The sequence below is a fragment of the Benincasa hispida genome, chromosome 12 (genome assembly GCF_009727055.1).
Source record: "Benincasa hispida cultivar B227 chromosome 12, ASM972705v1, whole genome shotgun sequence".
Lineage (NCBI taxonomy): Eukaryota > Viridiplantae > Streptophyta > Magnoliopsida > Cucurbitales > Cucurbitaceae > Benincasa > Benincasa hispida.
In genome coordinates, this window is record NC_052360.1 from 13,998,528 (window position 1) to 14,011,556 (window position 13,029).

The 13,029-nt window shown below is 33.9% G+C and overlaps 1 protein-coding gene across 3 annotated transcripts; it reads left to right on the top strand.

Moving 5' to 3' along the window:
• Positions 1 to 330: 330 nt before the first annotated feature.
• On the top strand, positions 331 to 8,982 carry LOC120067334 (oxysterol-binding protein-related protein 2B-like). 3 transcript variants are annotated; one of them, XM_039018899.1, is made up of 11 exons: positions 335 to 1,140; positions 2,370 to 2,729; positions 3,479 to 3,575; positions 4,199 to 4,614; positions 4,704 to 4,859; positions 4,947 to 5,114; positions 5,746 to 5,886; positions 5,976 to 6,194; positions 6,340 to 6,450; positions 6,548 to 6,737; positions 8,588 to 8,982. In XM_039018899.1, the coding sequence occupies exons 1-10, from the start codon at positions 691 to 693 to the stop codon at positions 6,713 to 6,715; spliced, it is 2,286 nt and encodes a 761-aa protein (XP_038874827.1). In that variant the 5' UTR covers positions 335 to 690; the 3' UTR covers positions 6,716 to 6,737; positions 8,588 to 8,982. The 3 variants fall into 3 exon arrangements, with proteins under 3 accessions (XP_038874828.1, XP_038874827.1, XP_038874826.1); XM_039018898.1 differs by having other exon boundaries at positions 339 to 1,140; positions 6,337 to 6,450; XM_039018900.1 differs by lacking the exons at positions 6,548 to 6,737; positions 8,588 to 8,982 and having other exon boundaries at positions 331 to 1,140; positions 6,301 to 6,442.
• The last annotated feature ends 4,047 nt before the right edge of the window (positions 8,983 to 13,029 follow it).

Genomic DNA, 13,029 nt, shown 5'->3' on the forward strand with positions numbered 1-13,029 from the left:
AATAATTAGTAGTTTATAAAACATAAAAATAAATTAGAGCGTAGTTAACTAAAATTTAAAAACCAAATAGTTATGATCTGAAAAAGCTGTAATTCGTTTTTTAAAAATTCAACAATTTAATTGACACTTTGAAAGTTGAAAGACGTGTTAGATACTCTTTAAAATAGAAACACGGATTTAAACTTTCAACTGGGAGAATAAAGATGGAGTAGATACCAATTACAGCTTAAATTGGTTTTAAAATTAATTGATCTCATTCTACAAAAAGAAAAAAATGAAAAAGAAAAAGAAAAAGAAAAAAGAAATCACAATTTTGGTAATCTGTTTCCGTTCCATTAATTCACCCATCTGCCACATCTTCGTCCATGTCCCACTTTCTTCCTTCCTCTCTTCCTCTCTGTCTTTCAATTCTTTGCTGTATATATAAGTAATCTTCTCCCAAAAATTTTACTTTGTTCTTCGCCATTGATTCACAGCTAATTCTTTCTCTTTCCTCTAACAGCCCCGTCTGCAGCGGAGAGACTCTGTCACTATTCTTCTTAAATACTAACTTCCCACATTTTCCCTTTTAATGGCTTTTTTACATTTCCATTTTCTTCTTCCTTCTTCATCTTCCAATTGACGAGGTGGGAAGTTTCAGGATTAATTCATGAGGGTAAAACGGATTCAAACAGAAGAAACAGAGACAATATGAAGGTGAAGGAAATGCACCCTCTGTGTTGCATCTCGGTCGACACTTTCGGAATCGGAGCATGTGGTGGCGATGGAGACAAGTCTAAGGATGAGGCTACGGCCTTGGCTCTATCTAGGACTAAGAGCATGCCGGCGAGTTTGGCGGCTTTTTCCGATGGATCTGATGGGAATGTCATCAAACGGCCAACGGGATCCAAATCCGCGGTCGCCGGAGTTCTTCATAAGTGGACCAATTACGGCAAAGGGTGGAGATCGAGGTGGTTCTTCCTTCGAAATGGGGTGTTATCATACGCGAAGATTCGCCGACCGGAGAATCTGAACCTTCTTGCTCCTTACGACGATGTTCGATTGATCGGAGAGATTTCGAGCAATCGGGTTCCGAGGGGAGATGAGAAAGGTGGAGGGAGACGAAAACATCAGAAAGCGGTGGGAGTGGTTCATTTGAAGGTATAATAAAAATTTATAAAACGAAATTGTGGGTTAGAAATTAGAATTTCCAAAGGGGATTTTTGGTTTATCAATGAAAACACGATCTGGGTTAATTTGATATGATCTGAAGCTGAGAATCAAACTTGCAATGGGGTATGGTTTTTAGGCCATACATTTGGCGCTAAAGAGAGAAAATAGCTTACCGTTATGGGGCAACATTTACATTCCAATAACTTTTTAGCTTTGTGTTTTACCATTCATGGCATTTTAATTTATCTTCTCTCTGAAAATGTCTTTCTCTCTTTTCTCTCTCCCTCTGAGTCTGAGGCTGAGTCTGATTTTGCCAGATACTCAGGGGGGCATTGAAATCTGAGCAAAAAGGAAACGCGTGAACCACAGGTTTATAGCATTGTTCGTCATATTTCTTCCTGCATTTACTCTCTCTCTTTTCTGGGTCATCGTCTGGTGAACTTAATTGCAAAATTTTCACAGTTTTGTAACTGCTTGTTCATGTCTAGTGGGTCACATCCACAGGTGGATTAGTGGGTCATTTTAGTTTTGAGTGTTGTTTAGGGTTAACTGTTGGTTGTTTCATATCCTTTCTACACTGTTTTTGAATCATCAATTTTTGTTGGATTTGAAATCTCTAACCAATTTTTTCCCTCTATCGTCCCTTCCAACTCCAAATTCTACCCTGAATTTCAACTTTTCCCTCTTTCCTTTTACTGTTTATGAAATTGATTGCATTTCATTTCATCTCTAAACTTATTTTATGGATGTTTTCCAAATCCGTACTTGAAAATGCAATTACTTCAGGTTTTTTCTTGACGCACTGTTTTTTATTCCTGCTTTAACCGACAACTCAAAAAGAGAGAAAGAGAGAGAGAGAGAGAGAGAGACCCGATTGAAGGAATAAGGATTGTGTTTATTGACGCCAGTTTTTTCTTATTACTTTTATTCCCACTTTTGGATACGACCCCTTTAAAGAGTTTACTCTAAGCGAGTAATTATGTGGCTTGCTTATGGAGTAATCAAAATAAAATCACCACCACAAAAAAGAGAAAAAAAGTTTAAACTTTTTAGGCATTGGGTAGGTTTTGTACTTCCCTCCAGGCTCCCGCAGATGTTACAATTCGTAATTTTGTAGGTTTTGTTTTGTGAGAGGCAAATGTAAAAGAATGTGTTTTATTATGGACTTGAATTTCTTGAATGTTCCATTTTCTAATACCTAAAATTTGTTAACACAGATTGGATCATTTCGAGAGAGCAAGTCGGATGATAGGAGGTTTTATATATCCACTGCTACAAAGACTCTTCATTTGAGAACTAATTCAAAGAGTGATCGAGGGGCTTGGATTCAAGCTTTGGCTTCGGATCGCAGCATATCTCCTCAAACATCACTGAATTATAATCTCTCCCCCGTGTCGAGTGATTTATCGGTGTCGACAGACAGATTGAAGAAGCGTTTAATTGAAGAGGGAATCAGTGAAACTCTTGTAAAGGATTGCGAACAGATAATGCTCTCCGAATTCTCCGAAATTCAAGGGCAGCTTCAAGTTCTTCGTGAAGAACGATATAACCTGCTTGACACAATTAGGCAGTTGGAGGTAATGTTATCTTTTTAAGCCCTTTCCCTTTCCACATTGTTAGTATCTGGTGATTGAAGGGCGTCCCATATCTTTTTAGACATTGTATTATTAATCCACCATTATCATCTCTGGACTTTTCTTATACGGAGCATCCTATAAGGTCAGATACTTCGTTCTATCTTGCTGCAGGGATAATAGATAAACGAACAAAAATGCATATTCATACACGCATCTAGCTAAAGCTTATATCTGGTGAAGTGATTTTGTAAGGAGATTACGACATGTAGCACATTTGAAGGATTGATCCGTTAATGGACTATGTCAAGACATCTTGATATATTTGATTCTAGCACAGGAAATGATTATACAGAATCTAAGCATTGCTTTTCTCGTCGTTATAAGTTTGCCATTTGTGGCACAATGTCCATGTCTTCAATGTTCAAAGAGTCCAGTTAGGGTTTGGTATATCACTGATTGACCCAAAAATTAAAGTTTATAGGTTGTGGAAAATTTAATTTTATCAACATTTTAACACTCTCCTTCACTTGTGGGCTTGAAAGTTTGTAGAAGACCTAACAAATGAAAATCAATATTAATTGGGAGGAAATGACATTTTAGGAGTTGGAACACATGGTCTCCTACTTTGGTACCATGTTAATAGGTCCAAAAATTGATTCTTGGTTTGAGTTCATATGGTTCAGTATGTCTATTGATGTATTAATATGTTACTCGTGGCCTGATATTAGATTTGATCATATTATATTCAGGCTGCTAATTTTGAGGCTGAAGCTTCTGGAACGAATGATGGCGAATTCCAACTTGCAAAACATGATCTTTCCTCTGAAGAACGTGGAAAATATAGTGGTGGTTCTTCTCTTCCTTTTCTGCTTCTTATTTGATTGAACTCTGCTTTTACATGTACCTTTTTTTATTTCTCGTCTCAGTTTGTTGTGTATGGTTGATATAAAATAATAAAATACATGTCAAAGATATCAATTAGAAGAAGATTGCGCTGGTTAAGATTTTGAAATTAGAAAATTGATCTATCATGAAAATTATGATGCTTGAAATTTAGAAAACTTTAGGATCTCGAAGAAGAATAAAAGAACCTCTAGTTTTTCTTCAATCCTCTCTTGGTGCAAAGATGCCCATCTTTCAAAATTTTTATATGAACATTATTGGGATCAAAATTTTTATATGAACATTATATCAAAATTTTTATATGAACCTCTAGTTTCTCTGTTTTTGTTAAAATTTAGAAAATGTGGTCTGTTGTGATTTTAATGTAAGATGTGTTTTTGAAAAATTATGCCGCTAAGTTGATGATAGATGCTGATTTTACTTGAACATTATGCATTGGTGACCTTAACAATCTCAATTATGCATAAAATATCACAAACTTTAAAGAGTTTATGAACTGAAATCTTGTTGGATGTGTGGTTTTGCTTGAAGATTCGGTATATTATTTACTTGTATCTGGTTTGTAGAATGCAGCACCACGGAATCAGATGATATCGAGAAACCAGAGTTTGAGGAGGAGATTTCGGATGAAGATGAAATGTCCTTTTACGACACCAAGGATTCTTTCTCTGTAAATTCCGTCGATAATAGAGTTGATAGCAAGTCTGAAAATTGTCATCATGATGATGCTGAGGCAATGCCTGCTAAACTGCAGTTACAGAACAGATATTCACACATTCAAAGGCGAAAACGGCTTCCCAATCCGGTGGAGAAGGAGAAACGAGTCAGTCTTTGGTCAATGATCAAGGACAATGTAGGAAAAGATCTGACAAGAGTATGCCTTCCTGTTTACTTCAATGAGCCGATATCATCACTGCAGAAATGCTGTGAAGACATGGAGTATTCGTATCTATTAGATCAGGCATACGAGCAAGGAAAGCAGGTGAGCTTTTATAAGAAGATGCAAGATTCTTACAAACCTTGTTATGCATGGAAATGAAATTAGGATTTGGGAACTTGTATTATGGGCAGGGAAATAGTCTACAAAGGATTTTGAATGTTGCAGCATTCGCGATTTCGGGGTATGCTTCGTCTGAAGGAAGACATTGCAAACCATTCAATCCCCTGTTGGGGGAAACTTATGAAGCTGATTTTCCAGAGAAAGGGATCCGGTTCTTCTCTGAGAAGGTGAGTAAATGGGATAAGAAATTATATAGAGTATATGATGAGATAATTGTAAAAGTAATTGGAACACGGATGTCTGTATCTATGTAGGTGAGCCACCATCCAACTCTGATAGCATGCCATTGTGAAGGGAGAGGGTGGAAGTTTTGGGGAGATAGCAACCTTCAGTCCAAATTCTCGGGAAGGTCAATTCAGCTGGACCCTCTTGGAGTTCTCACACTCGAGTTTGACGATGGTGAAATCTTCCAGTGGAGCAAGGTATGTGAGTTGTTAACCAAAACCCCTCACCATAATTTGTTTTTCTTTTGTTGAGGATAGTTATTTATTAGGAAGCCAGCATTGGAGAGGATATATTGCTTCATCTCACATATAGAAAATAGATTACTTGCTCATAGTCCCCTCCGGGTTCTTGGACTTTCTAGATTTCAAAATGGAGGGTCATTCCTCAAGAAATTATTTTATTTTATTTTTTGTTGGGTCAAGAAGATCAGTATTCAGTTCAATATGATGTGGAAAAATGATATCTTGAAATTCCCCAAACCATTCTCCAAAGAATAATCTGAGAATTTAATTTAGGTTTTGTTTTATAACATTTCTCTCATTCTTAAAATCATAAAATAACTTTAAGTGCATCCTATTAATACAAAATAAACTGAAAAGGCTACTACCTGCTTTCGACACTATAATGTTAAGTACAATTCACTAACTTCTGGAGCTATTTTACATTAGAAGTAGATGAAAGTAAGGATAATTGTGACTTCTACTTAGTAGAGTTCACTACCTCCTTGATATTCCGATCAGTAATGCATTCTACTTGATAAGTTTCTAGATTTATTCTGATGTACTCGATTAGAATATTATCATAAATCTATTTTATGATTTCTTTTAGGTAACAACAAATATTTACAATCTCATCCTCGGCAAAGTATATTGTGATCACCATGGAACAATGCACATACGTGGTAATAGGGACTATTCTTGCAACCTCAAGTTCAAAGAGCAATCTTTTCTCGACCGAAATCCTCGTCAGGTTCGATCTAGATCGTCAGTGGTAGTCCTCATCCTTTTTCTTTGTTCCAAAAATAGAAACTAATTCCAATATATACGACATATGTGTAGGTTCACGGGTACGTCGAAGTCGTTACTGGGGAAAAAGTTGCGACATTGTTTGGGAAGTGGGACGACAGCATGTATTATGTAAATGGTCACGAGAATGTAAATTCAAAGAGTTGTGACGGTATTTTGTTGTGGAAAAGCAGCGAACCACCACTGAATCTGACTCGATACAACTTGACTTCATTCGCGATCACTTTGAATGAGCTGACACCAGGGCTCAAGGTATAGACACACATGATATGTGTTGAAAAACCAGTCATTTAGCATATAGTATGCATTTGCCTCTACCAAATATCCTTCTTTGTGTATCTCTGATTGTTTTGTATAGCTTTGTCTGATCCTGGATATTTGATCACGGATTAAGGAGATGCTCCCTCCCACGGATTCCAGACTCCGACCGGATCAACGGCATCTGGAAAACGGCGAGTATGATAAAGCCAATGCAGAGAAGCTACGGTTGGAACAAAGGCAAAGAATTGTAAGTCGAGCTCTTCTTTTGATCTCTCAGTTTTTTCTTTCTTTATTATCTTCCTTTGCCTTTCTCTTGGTGATTCATTGTAGTTCCTCTATTTCAGTCGAGGAAGTTACAAGAAAACGGTTGGAAGCCGAGATGGTTTCAGAGAGAGGGGGAAGATGGACCCTTTCGGTACGTCGGGGGATATTGGGAAGCAAGGGAAGAGAGGAAATGGGACGATTGTGCAGATATATTTGGGGAATTGAGTGAGGAGGTTACGGAGAATTAGAAGAATGATAATCAGGATTCAGGTCAGTAATTTTCTTTCTTAATTCTACCACAAAACTATGCTCTTTGTTGGTTATTATATAAAGTTAGTAGTAGGGCAATTCGTAACATAGATCTTTTGGTTACTAACACATCTGTGTGTATGCTTTAGTTGAGCTATGCTTTCTTTGATGGGTTATTATATAAAGTTAAGAAGGTCATCATGAGATTTCTTTTTGTAAATAACATGGTACGAAATAATTAAGGCAATTAACTTGTTGACGAAAAACAGAGAAAAAAAGAAGTAAAAGAAACAAGAAATGCTGTTTACGAACATCATAAATCGGGTTCTAGTTAAAATCATTCCAAATAAAGCCTTGGTATATTTTTTCTCCCTCCCAAATTTTCAAACTGCACCGTAACATTCTCATAGCTTTGAATTTTCAGGGTCTGTGTTTTGATTTGAAAACAAAAGCTAAGCATTTGATATGTGTCCTAAATTTCTTATTTTTGGGAAAAAAAAAGAGGAAAATATGTTTGATAACATTTTTCTTAAATGAACAACAATTTGTTTATTGATTTTAAAATTAAATTACACAGTAATATCAATAATGATCCTATTATTAAATTCTATAAATCTAACAAACACATTCGTTAATATAGTTTTCTAAGTTTATTATTATATTTGGATTAAATTTTAAGTTTGTTTTTCAAAAGTGCTTAATAGGTCCTCAAAACTTTCAATATTGTATTTAATTGGCCATATTAATAGGTGTAGCACCCGAACAATAAATTTAAATTTTGTATTCAATAGACCATATTAAAAAGTGTTTTAAGATTACCTAAACTTTAAGTTTTGTACTGAATAGATCTTGAAATTATAATGGTATCTAATAGATCATTGACCTATTTAATATATTTTTTTAGACACAAATAGAAGCAAGGAGCCTATTAGACATTATAAAATTATAAAAGTCTTAGATACTTTTAGAAGTTCAGAACTTAAAGTTCAAGAATTAATATAACTTGGTAGACTTTAAAGTTCAAGAGAACGCTATAATTTTTCGTTAGAGAGAAGCAAAATTATCTATTGAGAGATAAAAACTTGAGAGTAATCTTACAGAGAGGGATGTAAAAGTAAAAAAGAAGTTTGAGTTGAAGAGAGACTTGAAGTATAAATTTTGTAGGAAAAGCTTCCACCAATTAACCTGCTATTAACCATGAATATGGGTTGACTTGGACACATACAAACCTAACCATGGCAAAGATAGGTTTAAGAAACACATATAAAAATACAAGATATGGATACAACATGGATACGTCAATACATTATTTTTTTATTTTTTATTTTTAAATATAAGACATGGACACAATGAAGATTGCTCAACATTTATTATTTTTGTCATATATGTGTATATTTAATTCACTCAACAAGTATTTGATGTGTATCTAACAATGAATTTGTATCTCCTGACTCATCTACCATTTGTTTCTTGTTTGAAAAAAAAAAATCTAACAAGTATCGGACTTTTTTGACTTTGTGCAATTAGTTTTAAACACATCTATCATACTAATAAGCGTCCAATAATGTGTCTAACATGCGTCAGATGCATATACACTAGTCAAACTAAAATATCTGTACTTTTTGGGTTCAAACTATGGTAGTTAACGTTTTTAAATTTAATATCTTTTGAATTTTCTTGACAATTGTATATTTTCTTTCTTTCTTTCTTTTGAGTTCTAACATGTGTATTCAAAATTCTTTGGTTATTTAAGAGTTGTGAGATCAGTCGAAGGTCTTTAAGTTGGCTTGCACAAGTATAAATATATATATAAAAAGAAATAGCTATCAAACAAGATGTTTCAAACTCGTCGTCTTGATGTGACTTTGCAGATATAAGCAAGGTGGGATAAATGAAGATCCTCAAAACCAATCGTTGGAGCAACGACGAGGCATTCTGGCCGATTGGAGAGGAAGAAGATTTATGGTATATACAACCTCAAAGAGAAGTGATATGATGATATCTATCTATGGCCATTTTTCTTTTTGCTTATTTTGAAGGTTTATTGTTTGGGATTAGGTCATAGATAGCTTCATTGTGTGTTGTAATCTCTTCCAAATGTAAAGGGGAGAATAATTGATGTAGTAATATTGCTTCCTCACTTCTCATCTCAATCCTTAATTTTTCCCCCCAAATCCGAATAAACCAATGCCTATTCTACCACTATCTATTCTATATAATTCATTTCTTCTGCTTTCTAAATAAAAACTACTTGAGCATTGTAATATCCGAGGCACCACCCTCCCCTTGGAGAGTATGGTGAGAGGCAAAACTTACAATTGACGCGGTTTTAATCGTAGATATTGTTTCATGGATATGAATTTTAAATATTTCGGATCTAAATGTTCGGATCTTAAATGTTTGAGATAATTAATTTTGTGCTTGAATATGTAGAACAATTAAAGTTTTGAAGTTAAATATATGTAATTTCCCAATTTTGTATATAGAAATTAAAATTAAATATTATTTAATTAAATAAAGATAATAATTAATGTAGTTATAAATTCAATTTAGTATTATTAAAATAAATACAAGTTAATTTTTTTTATTGGAGATTGTTTTAAATAACAAAATTGTTGGAAATATTCTTAAATATAACAAAATATTACTTTATAAATAAGTTGACTAATTTTCATATATTTGAAAACCACCATATTCTTATATTAAAGATTAATTAAACTAAGTAAAACTATTTAACTTAATTACTAAAAATAATTGAATAAATATAAGTTAATTAGAATATTAATAATTAATAATAAACTTATACAAAATGATTAAGATAAAATAAAATATTAGTTCTAAATGTATTATTTGAAATTTGTTGTTTAATTAATATGCTTATATTTAATAATTAATAGTAAAAATTCATATTAATTAAGTAAGGCTATATATCTACCCTTTATTTCCTAGGTATAAAAATCCAACTTTGGGAGAGTATTAGAAAACTCAGGTAAGTGAGTTTTAAAATTCTTTGGATAATAATATTCTAGTTTTAAGAGTTATTTTTTCTTTTTAGTTTTTTAAAATTTGGCTTGATTTTTGAAAACATAATTGGTAAAAGGTAGATAACAAATTAAGAAATTTAGAGGTGGAATGAGTGTTAATGAGCTTAATTTTCAAAAGCGAAAAACCTTATTTGATTGTATGTTGAAGTTGATCGCTTTATATAGTCGAATGGAGTTGGACGTCGAAAGTGGTTGCTAGAGATGATTGGCGAAGGTAGTTGTTGAAGGTGATCATTGTCAGAGTTGGTTGTTGAAGCATGTTGTCAGAGGAAGAGGGTAGTAGTTGCTAATCGATGGTTGTTGTCGGAGTTGAGTTTTGGAGATGGTTGCTAGAGTTGGATACCAGAGGTGATATCTTACTCATTGGGAATGATGTGGGATTACTGACTGATATAAGAAATAGCTAGCTACTCAATTCCAAATAAAAAATTTGGGTGAAATGCAGTTTGTATTAGGGATCCTAAGAACAAAACACTAGTCTTGTCATAAGCATCGTACATCGAAAAAAAATGTTTGTTGGGTATTCGATGCAAAATTTCAAGAAAGGTTTGTTACCTTTTAGGCATGGAATTATTTGTCTAAGGAAAAATGTCCTAAGACACCTCAAGAGGTTGAGGAGATAAGACGTATTCTTTATGCATCTATAAGTGGGTAGCCTGATATATGCCATATTGTGTACTAGGCTGACCATTTGTTGTATAGTAGGGATACCAGTAGATATCAATCCAACAAGATTTGATCATTGAACGACAGTTAAAACCATTCTCAATTATCTTAGAAGAACGAAAAACTATATGCTTGTGTATAGTGCTAAGAATTTAATCCTTACAGGATATTCTGATTATGATTTTCATACTGATAAGGATTCCAAAAAATCCATATCAGGATAAGTATTCACTCTTAATGGAAGGGCTATAATGTGACGTAACATCAAGCAAGGTTGTATTGTTCACACTTCTTTACACTCTGATCACCCTTATGTGAAAAAGATGAAGAAGATGTAAAAAAAAAAAAAAAAAAAAAAAAAAAAAAAAAAAAAAAAAACTCCTTCCACGATTGATTGAGGAGAGAAAATAGAGGAAGGGGGTTATAACTCTCTCTTAAGATAAATTTAAAAAATATAATTTAATACAAGCTTAATATATATTAAATTTAACTGTACTCTTCGTACTACAGATATATTTCTATGTCAATTGGATGTAACCAGTCAAGAGTGCAATGACCTTTCACAAATTGCTCATAAGTACAACTGGGCCAAAATTATCGTTTTGCCCCTGTAATTATATCTAACTCCTTAAGTACCACTGATACCTCTAATGAACAACAAGTCATAGTTCAACTATGATCAAAGCTCCTCTTAGGCCAAGAGAGAGTATGGTGCCACATTGTTCAATCCCCGTAATCAACCCTTAAGAGAGCAATTTATCTACTTATCCTGACATTAGGGTAGAAGCGAATTCCATCATGTGTAACTATGTTCCCAGCTCCCCAATCAGACGAATCCCCAAAATGGTAGGCTTATTTAATCGGCAATCTAGCCACTCTTACCCATACAAATCAAAGGATTGCCTTCATAGGTAGGAGTTCACAACTCACCTGGGATTTAGGTCATGTCACCTATGGTCATCCTGGTGAAATGTAAGTCTTTATTATTAATGGTCTCATATAATGAGACTATTCATTTCGTGATCCGATCTTATATAAACCCTTTTGTATAGAACACCCTCGCTCATATGTCTCTACATGAATAATCATGATCAGATCATTGGTAACATTTTACAACAATTGTAACATCTACAAAGCGAGCCTTATTCGTAGTGTCATCATGATAAGGTACTAGCCTTATCCATTTACTACAGACCATTTAGATTATCACTTAAACATGATCCACTTGTATGTCTCTACATACATGTTTAAGCTATGAAAGATAATCTCAGATGTTAGTTTATTGATTTTGTAGGTTAATACTACTAAATATCAAATAAAATATTTCAGAATTTATTAAATAAATAAATCATTTGTACATTACAATTGCAAACTACAGGATCCACGACGTTTAAGGCATCAACCCTAACAATCTTCTACTTGTCCTAAAGTTAGTAGGGTGTACATCATAAAAGTCATACTAATATAAAAGTATACAAAACAAGAAACTAAGGCATAAAATGTGCCTAATACAAAATCTTCCACTTACCCGAGACTAGATATGACATGTCCCGTAGACCCATACTCTGTAGGTGCAACACCTTAGTCATGAAGGCCTTTGTAAATGGATCAACAACATTGTGCGTTGAAGCTATCTGCATGATGATCACGTCCCCTCGATGCACAATCTTTTGAATCAGATGATACTTCCGCTCTATGTGCTTCCCACGTTTGTGACTCCTAGGTTCTCGAGAATTAGCCACAACACTACTATTATCACAATAAAGAGTGATAGACTTAGATATGTTTGGAACCATTTTCAGATCAGTTAGGAACTTTCTAAGCCACACAACTTCCTTAGTAGCTTCACAAGCTACTATATACCCAACCTCCATAGTAGAGTCAGCAATGCACCTCTGCTTGGTGCTTCTCCAAACTACTGACCATTCGTTAAGAGTGAACACTGATCTTGAAATGGATTTCCTAGAATCCTTATCAGTCTGAAAATCAGAGTCTGTGTATCCTATAAGGATCAAATCCTTAGAATCATATATGAGCATGTAGTCCTTCGTTCTTCGAGGATACTTGAGAATATTCTTAACAGCATTCCAGTGATCATACCCTGGATTAGATTGATATCTATTGACTATCCCCACTGCATAACTAGAGATGTCCATAGGGCGGGGCGAGGATGGGGAAGCCTTCCCTGCCCCCGCCCTCGCCCCCAATTCCATTCCTCGTCCCTGCAAATTTCTTCGTGGGGAACGAGGCGAGGATTTCCTGCGGGCAAAAATTCCTCGCCTTTATTTTTCTCTATTTTTTAAAAAATTTCAATTAAATATATCTTTTTTATAATTCTTTAAACATTTTCAATGGAATTTTCATTTAAATGAAATATTATCAATTTTACTAATTAAAATAATAATACACATCCAATTTAAAAAATATAATTAAAATACTAAATTCTCATAATTTGTAAAAATTAAAATTCAACATTTTAAAGCATCCTATCTTTAATGTTACAACATCTAAAGAATTAAAGTAATAAAAATCTTGAACTTAAACAATTAAAACATTCCTAATTATCTTAATAAAGTCTACAATATTAATATGAATATATATTA

What these genes read in the sequence shown, in the direction of transcription:
- LOC120067334 (XM_039018898.1), top strand. Translation starts at nt 691, where the DNA reads ATGAAGGTGAAGGAAATGCACCCTCTGTGTTGCATCTCGGTCGACACT. An exon ending in AGAACGTGGAAAATATAGTG is followed by an intron (nt 3,576 to 4,198) that starts GTGGTTCTTCTC and finishes TCTGGTTTGTAG; the next exon opens with AATGCAGCACCACGGAATCA. An exon ending in AGCTGACACCAGGGCTCAAG is followed by an intron (nt 6,195 to 6,336) that starts GTATAGACACAC and finishes TCACGGATTAAG; the next exon opens with GAGATGCTCCCTCCCACGGA.